Genomic DNA, 18,586 nt, shown 5'->3' with positions numbered 1-18,586 from the left:
GTAAGAGCCACTAAAAGGATGGTCTTCAAAGTTAACAATCTTAAAGTACAGGAATGAATAGGCTTGAATAAAGCACACATTAGAAATTTCAAAATTATGTTGAGATCCCAAATCGGGACTTGAAAAGGGACCGGAGGAAAAACATTTGTCAATCCTTTCAAAAACATTATAACAAGTGGAATTTTGAAGAAAGATACCTCTTCAGAGGAGCGCTTAAAAATAGATAGCGCTGCTAAAAACCCTTTAATTATGCCAACCTGGAGCCCCATATTAGCCAGGTGTAACAAGAATGATACCACCATAAGTGTACTACATGTAAAAGGGTCCACATTCGTATCCCTGCACCAGCTGCAGAATTTGTTCCAACGGCAAAGGTATAAGGATTTAGGATTTTATTGGTGGCCTTCTGGTCGAAAGCAAAATCTCCATTACGCTGTCTGAGAGGTCCCAAACCTTCTATCTCAACCTCTCAGAAACCATGCGTGAAGGTTGAGTGGCTTGACCTCTGGATGGAGAACCCGACCTTCCGCTAGTGAGAGAAGATCCTCCTTGTGGCAGACGTATTGGAGGGCAGATGGACATGTCCAGAAGGTCCGGGTACCACGTCCTCCTGGCCCAATACTGATCAATTAGGATCATGCACTTCCCAAACTTTCTCAACCTCTTGATTACCTGAGGAATGACGGGGACTGAAGGAAATGCATACACTTGCACAAATGAGGAAAAGTGATATTCGGGGGAAACAGAGATTGTGTCTGCTGTCCCCTTAAGCAGACTACCCAGAAGGCTGTGCAACCTTTCAAAGGTGTTCTGAAGGCGAACGCTGAGCAAAAGTGGGGAAAAGTGATTCTCTGTGATCCTCGTGAGCTGAGGCAACTGAGGCCCTGACTATCTGGAGTGTGAAGCTGATCTGGAGAAAATTGGGAAGCAGCGGGTTGCCAGGAGAACGGCAATTGAGAGTTATCGAATATACAAACTAAACACGCACTTCTGTGTTATTGCTGCCTTTCATGTGGTTGACTGTTGAGAGCGACGGGAGACTGCAGGGCTAGACCCTTTGATCCCGACCACATCTCTGACACACGTGACGGGTTGTTTATCTTCGTAGAAGTAGCCAGTGCCGGACGCTCCAAGCGTTAGTTGTCGTTGTGGATGAATCCTGTGGGAAAATAAAGGGCTGTGGATACAACTTGTGGGCTTGGCTAAACGCGAGCTACTTGGAATAAATACCAAACAAGTACCACCCTGAGTGGTAGAACAAACACTTAACGTTGTTCTTGCTAGATTGCAAAAGGACGTTGAAAAAGGGAGCTTTCACTGCACCATTGAGGAGGCATTTGTAATTTGCCCGAGTGATTTACGGATTGAAAGCAATTGTATAACCTTACAGGGAGGAGGAGAGACACAGACCTTGTTGACTGCCGAAACAGTTGAGCGTTCCTCGCCCTGTTACGTTTATATTGCCGGACAGCCATAAGGCATTCTCCTCTTGACTATTTAAAAGTAACTGTCCTCGCATGCATCAGATTAGTGTGTGAACACAGGAAGTGGCACCCTTGCGGTCCAGGGGCTGCAAGATTTCTCTCCCCCTTAGATTTGACTTTGTGGAAACTCTGAAGCTGAATACCACCACTTTGATATATTCTTTAAGAGCTGCGAAGGTTTCTTCTCCCCCTAAGAACTGTTGGTGCTGCAAGATTCCTGTGTATGTTTGTATAATTCCAAAAGAATTTGAACTTAAATCCAGTACATTTATTTTTCTTTTAGATGGGGGAATTGACCTAGTTTCTATGATCCACAGAAATTACTAGAGTTAATTAGCTTCTTGGATATTGGTAGCACTTTTGTTGATGCCATATCAAATTTTTAATGTACATATAGACTCGCAAATTGCTTAACTTCAACTGCTAATAATATGGAGACATTTTATGGTGCAATTGGAAACCTGGAAGAACGTTTGAAGTTGGCAGTATTGTTGCACCGTTGCAACGTGTGTAGCGAGCAGAGTGTTTGTTTTTGTTTAAACCGCTATTTATATATTAGATTTAACTCGCTCTTCATAATTATTGACCATTGTACGGGCAAGTAAATTATTCATATCATTGGTGATTGTCAATGCAGGCTCACTTACATTCACTTCAGATCTACATGGCACCGAGTAAAGTAGTTACGCGAGCTGCGACCGCGTCTCGCAATGGTGTTGTTAAAACACCTAATACTCGGACTAAAAATATTAAAAAGACCAGTGGAATTCTCAAAAACAAACCACTGAATGTTTATATGCACGAGTTCTGTATAGTACGTGTGGATATAACATCTGCTTCTGTGTCATCTGAAGCCGATTGCTACATTACACCATCTGAAATCACCAATCCAGCTTTTTTCTCCACAGATGGAAGTAGAACCAATAACCGTGACCTGTTGCGACACTGTCACTGACTGTGTTACTCGCCGCTGAAAATGGCGTAACAATAATAGCTAAGGACTCACGAAAAGATTTACAGTGCCCACTAGTGGACTCTCTAATTACTGATACCTTCTTAATGAGGGAAAGTGCGATCTTAGACATACCTCCAACTGAACACACTCCTGATCTAGAACAATCATTACAATCTTCTGTAACCATAGATCCTCAGGCAAATCCTGCTGATTCTAACACAGATGGTGCCCTTCCTTCTGTTTTATTAATCTCAGATTAGTCTCAAAACGTAAGATTACTGGCTCAGTCCCCGGATATATTTGGGACGTCTATTCGAGAGTCACTCGAATTGTCCTTTACACCGTGCAAAAGTGACTAATCACAAAGTGAATTACCATCTGCAGCAACCCTATAAGGAATCGTTTACTTTGCAACCCCCATTGCTGGAAGTAACATTGACAGCCATGAACTCAACTATCCACTCCTTAATTAAATTATTTGAGACGTTGGACTCCAAAATAACCAAACAATCAATACAGATTGACCAGATAGTAAACTTGATGCAAAATATACAATGTAAACAAAAGAAAGAACGAAATATCTTTACACATAATGAACATAAACCCCAACAGAAATTGTCCAAAAACCTTAACATAGAAACCAATGCCCTGTATGTACGGGTTGATAAAGTGGCATCATCTTTATCCATTACACCACACATTATACGAATTGAGCTGCCAGTCCATCCAGTACTCCATATTATTACTGATGACGATGTTGCCTGCAACAAAGTCAACATGAGCAAGTCACAAGAGGCCACCACGGTTTTACCTGTACTGATGACTCACCCAATATTTAATTTAGCAAAAGTCCAAACTAAACCAAAACCTATAGCAATACAGAAAATAAAGTCCAAGAATGACAAAGTTAGTAAACCTGCCTTGTCTACTTTAACGAGACATTTCGTACAGAAAATTCAGATCCCCAAGACACGAAATGGAATTGCTAGTCAGGCGGTAATAACTAAGTATAAAAACATGTCCAGTTGTATTAATATGAGTCTTAACTCCAAGAAAAAACAACCAGATGTTTATCAGCCTTTGGGCGACTTAGTCCATAACACTGAAGAAGACCAAAGAACTCATGGCAAACATACAATAATCCCGAGAACATCTGTTAATACACAGGATGTACTTTCAGTTCCAAAAACTAAGCGAGATACTGAATCAGTTACAACTGAATCTCTGCTACCACAGATAAGAGAAGAGATACAAAAATCGATTCAAGGTTATTTGTCAAAGAAAGCACAACAGACTATTTTGGAGAAGGCCACTGATAATATCTCTATGCTGATTCCCAGCATTAATATACCACAGATAGAAAATAAGGCAAATCAATATGCGGCGGACCATGATATGGTTCTGCATTTTTTCAGCTCGGCCCCCAATAACTGATTATTCCTTGAATCCTAATTCGTCAATACGTGATTTCAAAAAGACAAGTCACTTTCATTGTCTGATAGTGAAATGTCGACCAGCACCATTCGAACCGTATGATCTTTGTTGTTCGAACATTTTAGCTATAATTAGCGACATACCACAATTAGAAGATACTGTATCTACTGACAAAGACCAAGTGGAGTTTTTGAATGACAGTTCTAACCATAGTTTGATTATGGATTAGATCGGGTCTGGTCAGAAACCCCGTATGGATGGCCAAAATGGAGTTCTTTCATTTGGGATTCCTTTTGGCACAAGACCCGACGATTTTTCAGTCGCCGCTTTTTAAAGGTGGGCCCAAAATCGTGGAATATGCCCCCGGATATCGAGGGCCTAATAATGAGCGGTATAGGCTTTCTACTAGTCAACTGAATACAGTTGATAAATCTGCGAATAATTGGAGTGGGAGCACTAATTGTTAACTAAGTGATCCCATCCCAAATAAAATAACTTTCTTGGCTAGCTGGAATACAGGGGTCCACGCTCATCTCTTTAATCAAAGTGTAAATTCAATTGGTAACATTGATATTTTAGTAATACAGGAAACTTGGTTTGTTTCGAGCAGCCGGTGTGGGCAAAATCACAGAATTAATCTCAATCCGGCTTCTATTAAGAACAAAGGGTGCCCAACTTCAGGCCTTCTGGTAATCACCAAAAATTATATAGGCCTTAAATTATATCCTTGGGCATCCCCAAATCACCATCTGCAGATGGTTAAGATCAGCTACTCTGGGGGGGGGGGGGGGGGGGGGTAATTGCTCTGATTAATATGTATAGAAACCCGGCTGCTCTGACCGACCAAAAATTATTTTATGCGCTGGAATCTCTTCTGAAGGCGATAAGTGATACCCCTGAAATCACATTATTCTTGCAGGAGATTTGAACTTACAATTTCTGACTGAGGATAAAAAAAAAAAAAAATATTTAGTGGTCGAAATATGGAGCATTATCATGGAGAGGTGGCAACTATAGATGTTGAATGGCACAAATGAGGGTGATGTACCTCCAGCCTCGACATGGCATAGAGGGAAAAGTCATTCCATTATAGATTATAACTATGTCGATTCCCTAATATATTCCAAAATTGTACATTTTGAAGTAGTTAAACAACAGCATAGTGACCATGAGTTGCTTTTGGCTCAATGTAATCTTGGCCTAATGAAAGAACAACGCATACTAAATTGTTATTCTGCATCTCTACAGGTCAATAACGCACAGACTTGTTTCCTCTGCAATTCTAACTCTCTCCATTTGTTTAATGATAACATAACCAAACTACAAACTGGAGCTTGTACATCCAGTAAAAATAATATCGATGCCATGCAGTTATTTAAGATCCACTCATCCGTAAAAGCAGGACACCTTTTCAAAAAGAGACATATGTTTGATGGTGAATTGCAGAACCTAAAGAGAGGAGCATCCTGAAGAGACAAGCCCTGCTAAAACCACCATTAGAGAGGGTCACCTTGCTGAGATCTATAAAATGTAAATACAATTGGAGACGATCCAGAATGGCACATATATATCAGGTTGATGGTGAGCTAATGCCTACAACTTTGAAGGAGAACAATTTGGCTCAGATTTTGAGATATTTAAATATAGCCAATCATAATACTCAATTGTCGATACATATTAGTCGCTCAAGAGCTGAAGATTCAATATTACCCTGAATTGTATGCTCGACCAAAGATTTTTGCTGAAGTGGATGATGCCGCAGATTCCATAAGGGTGTACCAAATGAACATCAATGAAGAGGACAATTTATATTATTTAAGAAGATCGAGTAATTCAAGAGCTCCTGGGCCTGATGGCTTAAACAACAAGATGCTTAAACAGTATCCTCGGGAATGGGCCTCAATACTCGATAACATCTTTCAATATGTCATCACCTTTTGAACCTTACCGGACTCTAGGCGGCATTCTATAATTGTGCCTGTATTCATGAAGGGCGATCGGTCGTGTCCTGCCAACTATCGGCCAACCACCCTTCTTGACATGGTGGGCAATCTTTTTTCGAGATTCATTCTTAGGAATTTTAACCAGTGGGTCATAAATTCCCACCATAATCCATTCCAAATTGGGTTTGTGGCCGGAGTAAGGCACGCCAATTAACTTGCTGACTTATTGAAGCTATTTAAAGTCAGCATTTTAGAAGTGGCCTACCACTTTACAGGACCTTTGTGGACTTTCGGTCCGTGTTCGATTCAGTATCCCGAGAGATCCTATTTGAAAAACTGAAAAGGGCAAATTGTCCTTTAACCATCCTTGTCTTGATCCAATCCTTACACATAGGCACACAAATACAGGTCAGGCCTTCGATTATGGGCGATGTAACACCATTGAGTCCTTTCAAGGACTGAGATAAGGTTGTATACTTGCCTTGACAATATTTAATTTCTTCATAGCAGATATGAGCAATGGATTCTATGACATTAACAGTGATGCACTGAAACTTAAACATCAACAGGTACCAGCACTATTTTACGCTGATGACAGTGTTAATGTCAAAGATACCACAGGGTCTTCAGTGACTATTAAATGCTCTATCATTGCATGTTGATCAGAATCTATTGTCGGCCAATGTGAGCAAAACAAAGAGTAATATGTAATTAAAAAAAGGGAATATAGAAAATGGGTCTTGCAAAAGAACGTGCTTGATACTGCGCAACAATATACATATTTAGGTACTTTACTTAGTAATGATAAAAAATGATAGACCATTATCTCAGAAACAAAGCTGACCACTGGAATATCTCAGTCTATATCAATACAGGCAAAATATGGGAAATGTTCCCTCTCTCAAATTATAACTTTTTATAGACAAAAAATTCACCCCAAAACGGTTATACGGAGCTAATACAAAACTAAGTGTTTGGAAACCTCATGTAAAAACCTCAGTGACGATATTGGAAACGCGTTTTAAATCTCCCTAAATGTGTGCCAGTTGTCTGGATTCAATATGAACTAGGTTTAATCTCCCTGTACAGTCGATACCTGTGGCAAGTAATCGCTTTATTTTAAAAGTGTCTGTTGGCTCCAGAATCTGAAATGCTAGTAAGTATAATATCTCAATGCATGTTTACATCAAAACATATATTTGTCAAGACATGGATGAACCTGGTAGTTCAGACACTTGCCCTAGGTGATATTTTGATACAAACTTAACTGGAGAACCCCGTTAAAGCTAAAACTAAGTTATTCCAATAAGACAGGTCACACACGAGAGAAATGTCTGAAATATAATAATTTCAAAAATAATCCATTCCAAGACAAAAAATACAGTACTGTTGAACCATATTTAATACAGTCAGCTTCAGTATCACACAGGTTAGATTTTCTCCGTTTAAGGTTTGATATGTGGCCAACTATGTGGCCAGCTTCAGTATCACACAGGTTAGATTTTCTTCGTTTAAGGTTTGATATGTGGCCAACTAGAGATGCTTTAAATAAGAGTCGGCAGCTAACAAGTGGTGAAAGTGTTTGCCGATTTTGTTTGCACAAAGGAAGTAAAGGAACTTTGCAGCATTTCATCACCAGATGCAAGATGCTTGAGGATTTACGATCATTGCACTTTAAAAAACTGAAATCAGAATACTTAATTACTTACGATCAGCTTTGGCAAATTATATTTTCTGGACATAGAATCACAATTCGAATTACTTCCCTCCAATTTTTGTATGCACTAAAATTTAGTGATTAGCCACATGTGGTTTTAATATACTTACCATTACGACATGTTAATTTTAATTAGGAGATACAACGTTTTATGATCCGTCTGTTTACATTTTGAATCTTATGAATTATGAAACACGAATTCTGTTTTTAAGCCACAATTGAATTTATGGTTTTAGAATTAATTTTGTATTTTCTTTTTTGATGATCATATTGTTAATATCATAAAATGTAAGTATAAAATTGTAAAGCTCATTTATCAGCTAAAACAATAAAAAACATTTTTTTAAAAAAAAAGGCATACAGGAGTGTAAACTCCCATTCTACTATGAACGCGTCCCCTAGAGTTCCTCTTGGGGGGAATTCCCTGGAGCTGTACAGCTCGCACTTTCGGTTGGCACTGGTCGCAAAGGGTCAACTTGAGGGGTTCCCAGATGGGGGAAGATCTCTTGAAGGACTTCCTGAGACAGTTCCCACTCGTGTGAGACTGCTCTGCCTGCTCAGAGCGTCCACCGCAGTGTTCTCCTCTCTGGCAACGTGAACGGCTGACAGGGAAATTCTTCCTTGAATTGCCCAGAACCAGAGCTGCATTGTGTCTCTGCATAGTGGTAGTGATACACCTCGTCACTTGTTGAGGTAGTATATGGCCACTGTATTGTCCGTCGTCATTGTTTCCCCATACGGAAGGCAGGAAGGCCTTCAGCACTAGTCTGATTGCCCTCAGCTCCAAAAGGTTGATGTGTAGTTTGGACTCCGATGGAGACCAACAACCGCTGATTGTCAGATCATTGGCGTTGGTTCCCCACCCCGTGAGTGAGGCACCAGTCACTACAATTATCTCCGGCCATGGCTGCTAAAAAGTATCTTCCTTCAGAATGTTTTTCTGGCAGGTCCACCACAGAAGGTCATGTGCTACAATGCTTGGAACCTGAAGAAGGTCTGACATCCTGCCCGAGAATTGTAGTCATTGAGTTCTGAAGGCCCATTGAATATATTCCATTCTCAGGTGAGCCTCTGGCATCAGGAGAATGCAGGATGCCATGAGGCAGAGCAGCCTAAAATTACCAGGTTACTCACCGTAGTGACCACCTTACTCCTAGTCCATAGCCCGCTTTCCTCCATACTTGTGGGACATCTCTCCGTCCTGTGGGACGGGACCGGAGCATTTTGTAAAAAGCATCCAAATTTTTTTCAAAAATGTGTCCCTCCTCTCTTTCCTGCGCGGGGCCCGGCACGCGGCCGTAATCCCGCCCACCTTGGCACCGCCCCGCGCATCGCCCATCAGTCCTTTTCTATCGCCAAGGCAAAGACCCATTAGCAATAACAGAGGAACCTTATTGATTGATTGATTTGTAAAGCGCTTTGCACCAAAGCGCTGTACATTGGAACAACAAATACACAGAAATAACAACAATTAACAATGTGAGCAAAAAATTACAACTTGAATCATACCATAAAACAGTGTAAAGTGCAATTACCTGAGAGGGGACAGCGGGCGGGCGTATGGAGGAAAGGGGACTATGGACTAGGAGTAAGGTGGTCACTACGGTGTGTAACCTGTTAATACTCCTACGTCCCGTCCCCTTTCCTCCATACTTGTGGGAGATTCCCAAACACTCCTTACAGGAACTATGGGTGGATGCAAATACCCCTTACTGAAATATGTTCTTCAGCACAGCCTGACCAAACTGAGCGTCAGCTCTTGAGCTCATGTCGAGACAGTAATGCTTACAGAAAGCAGATGGGGAGGCCCAAGTAGCTGCCCTAGCGATGGACTCCTAGGGGACATATTTCTGAAAAGCAACCGCCGCTGCCTTGCCCCGCACCAGGTGTGCATGGATACCCTTAGGAGGTTTCAGCGCTTGGACGGTGAAAGACTCTGTGATGCAGGCGGCGATCCACCTAGAAAAAGTTGCCTTAGACGCCGGCTTGCCCTGAGGGTTACCGAAGGTCACAAAAAGTTGAGAAGAACTCCTAAACTCGGAAGTCCTGTCCAGGTAGAACTTAAGAGCTCTTCGGACATCAAGACAGTGTAGAATCCTTTCAGCCTGTGAGGCAGGGTTCGGAAAAAAGACCGGAATGGAGATCGACTGACTCAGATGGAATTCGGTCACCATCTTCGGTAGAAAAGCCAGGTTTGTCCAAAGGGCTACCTTGCCCTTGTGAAAGACCAAGAAAGCATGCTCCACCGACAATGCCTGGAGCTCACTCAGTCTCCTTGCTGACGTAACGGCGACCAGAAAGGACACTTTCCAAGACAAGTACTTGAGGTCCAAAGTAGCCATTGGTTCAAAGGGTTTATGGCACAGCGCCATCAGGGCTACATTTAGGTACCATGGCAGGTGCGGATTACGAACCGGAGGGTAGAGGCGTGTCAAGCCAGCAAAATGCCTCTTCACCACTGGGTTAGTTAGAGAATAAGAACACAGGTCTGTAGAAAGGTAAGCAGAAACCGCTGACAGATAAGTCCTGCATGACAGAACATGAACCCCTGACTCTGCTAGGGAGGACACGAAGGACAGCACCGTGTCAATCGTGGCCACCCTCGGATCCAACTTCTTCTCCAAACACCAATCACAGAACCTGAGCCATTTACTCTTGTACTGAGATCTGGTCGAGGGTTTCCTGGCTGCCTGAATAATGCACATGTTATCCGCAGACAAACTCAGATGCTCTAAAGACTTGAACTCAGGCACCATGCCGCCAAGCTGAGCGATTGTGGGGAGGGGTGCCACATCTGTTGTTCCCCGTGGTGAAGAAAATCGGGAGTTACTGGTAACCTGATCGGCGGATACACCGACGGGTGTTGAAGTTCTGAGAACCAAAACCTGGCCGGCCACCACGGGGCTATGAGTAGAAGGGAACAGTTCGCCGAGTTCTTCAACTTCCAAATTGCACGGTGAACTAGAGGCAGAGGCGAGAAGGCGCAAGCTCTCATGTTGTGCCATGGAATCTCGAGAGCATCCCCCAGAGAGGAGGCTCCCAGCCCCCCTCTGGAGGCATACTGAGGAAGTTTTTGTTCAGCGCCGTAGCGAAGAGGTCCACCTCCGGTGTGCCCCAACGTGAGAAAATCCATGAGAGGACATCCGCCTTCAATTCCCACTCATAGCTGACCACTGTCCGCCGGCTGAGGGCATCCGCTGTGACATCCAGCTGGCCCGGGATGTGCACTGCAAGCAGCCAGACACCATGAAGCACGGCCCACTCCCAAATCTGGATGGACAGGTCCACGAGGGGGGAGGAGGGGAGACTTTGTTCCCCCTTGCTTGTTTATGTAATACATTGACACCACATTGTCCGTTCTTATGCGGACCACCTTGTTGACAATGAGCGGTCTGAACGCCCTGAGCGCAAGGAAGATCGCCAGAAGCTCCAAATGATTTATGTGCAGGAGCTTGTCCTGAGGCGACCAGAGGTCCGAGACCTGAAGAAGATCTAACGTCGCACCCCACCCTAGAAGGGAGGAGTCTGTCCTGATCGTCCACTCTCATGGAATCCGGAATCATTATCCACATGGAATCCGGATCCACTGCCTGACGCCATGAACTCCGAAGAGCCATCTGGGTCCGTCTCATTTTGAGACGAGCAAGAGGAAGAGCCAGTACACACGAGGCCATGAGACCCAGAAGCCTCTGGAACCACTAGGCCGACATGCTCTCCGACTGCGCAAACATCTGACACGTGGCTAACAGATATGCCATTCTGTCCTCGGTCAGATACACTCTGCAGTCGATCGTGTTCCAACGAAAACCCAGGAAGATCAGGTCCTGTGAGACTGTCATGGAGGATTTCCACCAGTTCACCGACAGCCCAAGATGGAACAGGAGCTGAAGGAGAGACTGGAGGTTGCCCACTGCTGCCAGCGGACAAGGGCTTTGTAAGAGCCATTCGTCCAAATAAGGATACACATGGATACCCTGGAGACGAAGATAGGCCGCAATCACCGACATCATCTTCGTGAAGACACGCGGCGCCGAACTGAGGCCAAAAGGAAGCACCCGAAACTGGAAGTGCTCCTCTCCCAAAGAGAAGCAGAGATATCTCCTGTGTGGATTCCAAATCAGGATATGTATATACGCATCCTGAAGACCCACAACGCTGAGCCAATCGCCCATCTGTAAGGAGGAGCGTATCTGGCTGGGTGTGATCATCTTGAATTTATCTTGGGGTAGGAAAAGATTGAACTGGGAAAGGTCTAGGATGGTGCGCAGGCCAGCCTGGTTGGGTTTGGGCACTGTAAACGCCCGGGAGTAGAAGCCCTCCCCTCGCTCCCCAAGGGGAACGGGTTCCACAGCTCTGAGGTCCAGAGGTTTCTGAACTTCGGCCTTGAGGGAGGGTGAGTCCGACAGCTGAAAAGGAGGGTTGAGGGGTGGGGTAGGGGGTGAAGGTAAGCGGAAGCCCGTTTGAGCGACTGACTAGACCCATCTGTCTTCTGTGATGGTCTGCCACGCCTCCCAATGAGACGCAATGAGTCCTTCCACCGGGGTCTTGTGCGAGCGCGGAAAACACTAATTTTGCAGGTTTATCGGTGGCGGTGCCACCTGAACCTGATGAGGAGGCTGAGGAGCGGGAGAAAAACCGCGTGTGTTGTGGTCTACGGCAGTTATTCGCTGCAGGAGTATCCACTCTGCGAGATTTGCAATCGAGGAAGCCCCTAAAACCAGAGGAGGGTCGACTTTGCGACAACGGTCTCTGGGATTTGAAAGGAGCTTTGACCAGAACAGACAATTATTTAGCCGTCTGAGTGCTATCCTTGGTCTTGGTGAGCTCTACATCAGTAGTAGAATGAAAAGGCTCCATACCATCGAATGGAAGGTCCAACACCTTGTCTTGCACTTCCTTAGAAAATTTAGTGGCATGCAGCCACGCCTGCCGTAAGGTATCAACCCAAAGCATCAGGGCCCGAGCCGAGGTGTCTACGTGATGAGCCGCAGCCTCCAGGAGATCCTGGGCCAAGACCCTGGCATCGGAAAGGCCTCCTTTGAAGTCTTCCAACTTCTCGACCGGGATGTGCTCCTCAAACTCCGACAGACCTTTCCACATCCGCATGTTAGCTCCCGCCAATATCAACTCAGCGTTGGCCTGCCCGAGCTGCAAGGCTGAGTTGGCAAAGATTTTCCTCCCTAGGGAGTCCAGGAGCTTGTCCTCCTTTCCCAAGACCTGAGTAGCTGTTGTGGAAGAGGATGCTGCAGGTCTGGATTGCAACATAGCCGCAGCCACCACTGTGGAGGAGGGAGGCGGACAAGACGACAGGGCCACCTCTTTCGAAGAATGCAGCCTGTACCTCGTGTCAATCTCATTGACAAAAAGTCCCGAGTGTGGCTTTTCCCAGACTCTTCGGACCTCGGCCAGAACGTCCTTCTGCAGGAACAGGCCGGTACGCTCCAAGGGAGACAAGGTGAATGCCCCAGAAAGCATGCCCTCCTGCGGAGCGGGTGCCTCGGGCACCGGAACATCTAAGAAACTCATCATGTCCAGTACCCGGTCATGAAAGGCTCTGATAGAGCGGGGAAGGTCCTCGTCGTCCTGATCGCCTTGAGGGTCATCTGACAGGTCAGGATCCTGCTGAGCCGTGTCAGGCACTGCCTTGTCTACTGGGGAAAATGGAGGCACAGGCGGAAGAGCCGGGGGAGGCACCACAGGCAAGGGAGGTGCCCGGCGGAACCACCGGAGGAACGGGTGGAGCCGGAGGCACAGGTGGACATATCTCCTTGAAAAGCCCTTTGAAATATTCCCTCATGGGGTCGGTGCGCATAAGCGTTTGAAATGTACCGAAAAAGGCGTCCTCAGGAGATTGCTTCGGAACCTGAGGAGGCCTCTCATGAGGTGGACAAATCCAGGGACGTAACAGGGAAGGGTGCCACACCGGGCCCTCCACCGACGTATCCACATAAATCAAAGGAGCCGCCCTCGCGGGCAACTAAACGTTGTGCGGAAGAGGCATCCGGGCGTTCCAATCATAAACCGGCCGGTAAGGATGCACACAAGGGACCTTAGATTCACCCAAGGGACCGAGCCCTACACCAGAGGCCGATGGCGTAGTTGTAGGGGTAGCACCTAAAATGGCCGCCGTGGTCGTGGCGGGCGCCAATTTGTCCTCATCTGAGGAGAACTGCAGCACGTGAGGAAGTGAGGCAGGGGTCCCCGTCGATGGATCAGGGGTCTTAATCTTAGCCTTAACATAAGGAACCTCGGCCGAGCCGGTACTATGAGGCCTGGAATGTTTTTGTGACATACCAACCACCAACTGAGCCTTCGAAGGAAGGACCTTGGCACTGCCGGTAAAAGAAGAACTTTGCTTCTTTGCCCCTCAACAGATCTGGTATCACCACAAGAGCGGGAACGGTGAGCAACCGCTTTCACAGACAAAGCCTTGTCTGGCCTCTCAGAACTGTTAGTAGCTTTAGCCTCTGAACGAGGGACCTCAGACCCAGGCCTGGTAACAGCCTTATCTGCACGGGCCTCGAACATTCGTTCGGTGACAACCAGCCCAGCCAAGGCCTCGGGGCGCACCCCAGTCTTGTTTTTGAGGAAAGCCGACAGAGAGGCCTCAGAGCGAGCTCCGGTACCCCTCGATTCAGTAGAACTGGGTCTACAAACAGCCCCCACAGGAGGGGCCTCGGAGCGTACTCTGGTGTTCACAGGCCCCTTACGGAGACCCTCGGAGAAAACTCCGGTAGAATTATTAAGCCCAACGGGCACCTCAGGGCAAACCCCGGTGACAGAGCGATCAATGCCCCTCCCGGACCGAGAGGAACCCGTAAAGGTATCCCCCGGCCGGGGTGCTCTGAAAAGTAAAGAACTTACCAGGCGTTTCTTCTTCTCGTCGATGAACGCCTGAAAATGTGAAGGAGGAGTTAGTCGGAACACCTCCTCCCACCGCTCCAACCAACGTTGAAGTGCCCAGACCGAAAGGGAGTTGCAGTAAAAACAGGAGTCCCAACGGTGTTCTGGACCCAAACACTCTAAACAAAGAGGATGGGGATCCGCCCTCGCAAAGCGACGGTGACACGATGAACAATCTGGAAAGTCTAATTTGAAAGACAGACAAACTAGTAAAACGCTAGCGAGAGCCAGAGAAGAAAAAAGGGAAGAAAATCTTCCGAGGATGCAAGTGCGTTCGGCCCCGATCGAGCAGAGAAAAGGACTGATGGGCGATGCGCGCAGGAAAGAGAGGAGGGACACATTTTTGAAAAAAATGTGGATGCTTTTTACAAAGTGCTCCGGTCCCGTCCCACAGGACGGAGAGATGTCCCACAAGTATGGAGGAAAGGGGACGGGACCTAGGAGTAAAAGAAATGTAAAACAAATAAAAAAAAAATTAAAAAAATTCAAAGGCCGATAGATGTTGGGCACTCTGGAATTTGGTGACCATCTGCAGAATGTCTGGAGCCCTCACCTCGGGAGGCAAGGCTTTTCCCAAGGATGCGTCTAGGACTGCCCCGATGAATAGGAGCCCTTGAGTTGGTATCATGTGGGACTTCTTGTAATTGAGGGGGAAGCCTAGTCTGTGGAGGGAGTGACAGGTGGAGCTGAGATGTTCTAGGGCCTGTTCGGGAGATAACCCAATCGTCCAGGTAGGGGTAGACGTGAATCCCTCACCCGCTCTCCTGAGACTAACTGCCACCACCGCCATCAACTTGGTGAAAACCCTCGGGGCAGAGGTCAGCCGAAAAGGCAGCACTCGAAACTGATAATGAGAACCGCCAACGGCGACCTCTGGCACTTTTCTGTGCTTTTCATGGATTGGCACTAGAAGTAAGCATCCTGAAGGTCCAATGATCCCATCCAGTCCTGGAGCTGGACGGCCTGAAGGATCTGAGAAACATCTTGAAATTGTCCTTCCTGAGGAACTTGTTCAAGTCTCTTAAGTACAAAATGGCTCGAATTCCTCCGTCCTTCTTGGGGATTAGGAAGTAAGGGGAGTACCAACCCTTGTTCCTCTCTGCCACTGGTTCTATAGCACCTTTCTATAGCAGGGTCAAAATTTCCTGCATAAGGATCGGATCTCGAAGTTTGAAAGAGCTGGTCCCCGGTGGATGACTCAGGCTTCTTTAGAAGGGGTAGGCAGTAACCCTGGGCAACTGTTTCCAATGGCCATGAATCTCAAGTAATACCCCGCCATTCTTGCAGATGCTGAGAGAGTCTGCCTCCCACCAGGGTCTTGTGGACTAAGGCCTAAGAGAGGTTTTGAGACGGCCGATGCAGCGGCTGATGGTAAATTAGCCGTTGCCTATGCTGTTTTAGTACCTCTTCCCCGTCCACCACGGGAAATCTTCTCTGACCTCTGATTTGACAGTTCTCTCCCTCTTCAAACTGAAGAGTAATAGCGAAAGGACCTGCCCCTCCAAGCCGATCCAGTGTTAGCTCTCACCTCAGTCTGGTCTCCGCTGGTGACTTGGATATAGATTCCAAACAGGCTGTCCGTTCTCTCTGGGGCTCTGGCTCTCCCCAGTCACCTCCTCCCCCCAAACAGGATCTAGCTTTCTCCCAGAACCTGTTCCTACCCCTTGAACCAATCTCTTAGTTCTCTTACTCTGCAAGGAACAGGTGGCCCATTACATCATAAAGGGGTTATGGTGCCCGGATTGGCAGAGATGGTTAGGTGATCCCATGCAGTGATCTGATTCGGAGTGAGGCTTTGTAGTAGAGAACTCTGTGGTAGGATCCTTAAGAAGGTTGATGGTCATTTTGAATTGGTTCCCTAGGCTCTGGGAGCTTGTTTGGAGAGCAGCTTGCTTCCCTTTCTCCATGGTTTGCTGCCCACTTATCAAGGGTCATGACCCAGGACATTTGAGGTCTGCATCCTTCCCTTTCCCTTGGGATTTTATTGTTGCTATTCCAGTGTGGTTTAGTTCCAGATATGTGTTATGTATCTTCTATGTCACGGTGTCTCAAGTATTCCTTGTCCTAATTCCTAATGCCTTTACAAGTCCCAGTCACTCATAAGTTATCATTCCAGTGTTTATTAATCATACAGTCTCTCATTGTATTCCTTGTCTCAGTTACCCATGCTACTACTGATCACAGCCCCTCATGTATTTTCTCATCCAGACACTCATGCTATTCTTGTTCCCTGTTCTTATCACTCATCCTAGTGCCTCATGCTCTTTTTTGTCAGTCTTTGTGCTCTTCCTTCCTGCAGTCCTTCATGTTGTTCTTTGTTGCAGTATTTCGTTCTCTTCTTCATCACTCACCCTTTTGCTCTCCTCCCTTAAGTAATTCATGTTCTTCTGTCATGTACGTATAGGTTCTGCTGCTGAATGAGGGTAGTAAAGGGGAGAGGTGTTACGCCACTGGATAAGGGGAAGTTACTACTGGTGCTTTTTTAGGGGCTGGGGATGGGCATCTTCCCTCCTCTGGCTAGCGTTTGTGTTACTCCACCTCTTGCCTCAGACAAGAATGGGCGATGGTCAGATTTGAAGGAACAAAGGGGGTCTCTAACTTACTACAGAGGTTGTATGGCAAAGTGGGCGTGGGGGACTGATGCCTGGCTAGGTCTTAGAAAGTCCTGATAATGTCTCAGAGGGGCACACCCTGATCTAACAATCCTCTCTAGTCATAGGCTGGTAAACATCTGCTCCTGTAACAAAGGTGCACAATACATTGGGGAACATTCAAGGTCTCTGAATCTCCTATGGAACGCCAGACATGTTTTCATATAGCTTGTGGACATCCCAGGTTCCAATTGCTCCCAGAGAGGGATGGTCACATAATGAGACTTAATTCTACGATGCGGACAGGCTATGTGGTGGCATTCACACAGGGGCAGTGCAATTTATGTCTGGCGCCAAACCATGGAGAAATAAAACTTGTGCAGTTTGCTTTCTTTAAAGTTCATGGGGAAAGGTGATATTTATCACGTGGTTCGCCATGGTGCAGGGAATGGTATTGTGTCAAAGGGAACATCACAGGTCATCCATTATTAAGCATGTCCAAGACAAGCAACCTACCTATAAAGCCCATTTGCCCCAACCACACACATGCACTGTTAATATGTTTCAACAAAGCATTCCTCTAACATATTTAGACATCGCATGTCTGCTACACCACCAGCCTAAGCCTCTCATCTATACCACAGGATGAGACATGAAAGTTCTAGGTCGGACGTTTGCGCCCATTAGGGTAAGTCTTCCCCAGCCATTCCTCTAACATGCACTTCACAAGAGTTCTCCCTGAAGGATGCCCTTTGGGACCAAGACAATCAGCAGTGTTATATATACAGTGTGGGGGATCTTTATTGGAAGTAGAGAGATAACAGTGCTTGTGATTCCTTAACTGCATGCCAAATCACTCTCCCCAAACCATAACAATATTAACACCTTTTAAAACAAAACAAAAAGTATGAGCTTTAAGAATAGAGATAGTTAAACTAGCATTAAAAAGTGCAGCTTTAAGTAGATCGTTTACCTTCAAATCTCTATGGACAATTGGTGTTTTGCATTGATGTAGCCTAGCAACAGCCTCACAGGTATCACAGAATATCCGCAGGACTTCCTCCTCCGTGAAACCAGTCTGCAAGCGTTGATTCATCTGATTCACCACCTGTCCAGCTAGCAATACATAGCATAGTTAAAAAGATCCTGTTCCAATCTAAATACTTAGTAAAGTGTTTCTTTGTATCACATTATCATAAATGATAAACAATTACTTAATTAACAAGCAGCCAAAAACAAATCTAAAGGCGAAGAATCAATGTATATTCTAGGATGCCAACAATAAAAGCAGGGTCTACCATCAGACATAATAAAAATGAGAGAATGCCATTCCAAAGAAAAGAAATCAACCCTTCAGACAACGCAAAGCGGCGCTTCCACTCCAACCCAAAAACAAACCCACTGAAACAGAACTCTTAAGTTTCCCATGTCCCCATTGTTGAATGGCCAAGGTTTTCTGGAGTTAAAACTCTGCCACGTAATAAATGACATTGCAGAGGTCTCTGCTTTCAGCCAGAATTAGGTAATTCCCTACCCACTTTAAGTATAGCTTTGTCTGC

The 18,586-nt window shown here is 45.8% G+C and overlaps 1 protein-coding gene across 1 annotated transcript in view; it reads right to left on the bottom strand.

Moving 5' to 3' along the window:
- The window catches only part of BMP2K (BMP2 inducible kinase), a 1,074,721-nt gene that overhangs the window by 778,591 nt on the left and 277,544 nt on the right, over positions 1-18,586 (bottom strand). Inside the window, exon 4 of the mRNA XM_069626343.1 lies at positions 18,001-18,143. Coding sequence (XP_069482444.1) covers positions 18,001-18,143 — 143 coding nt within the window. The remainder of the gene's footprint in view (positions 1-18,000; positions 18,144-18,586) is intronic.

Source organism: Ambystoma mexicanum, chromosome 6p, assembly GCF_040938575.1.
Source record: "Ambystoma mexicanum isolate Mex_15411 chromosome 6p, UKY_AmexF1_1, whole genome shotgun sequence".
Taxonomy (NCBI): Eukaryota; Metazoa; Chordata; class Amphibia; order Caudata; family Ambystomatidae; genus Ambystoma; species Ambystoma mexicanum.
The sequence above is the reverse complement of the archived record's forward strand: the minus strand, read 5'-3'. Positions and strand labels throughout refer to the sequence as shown.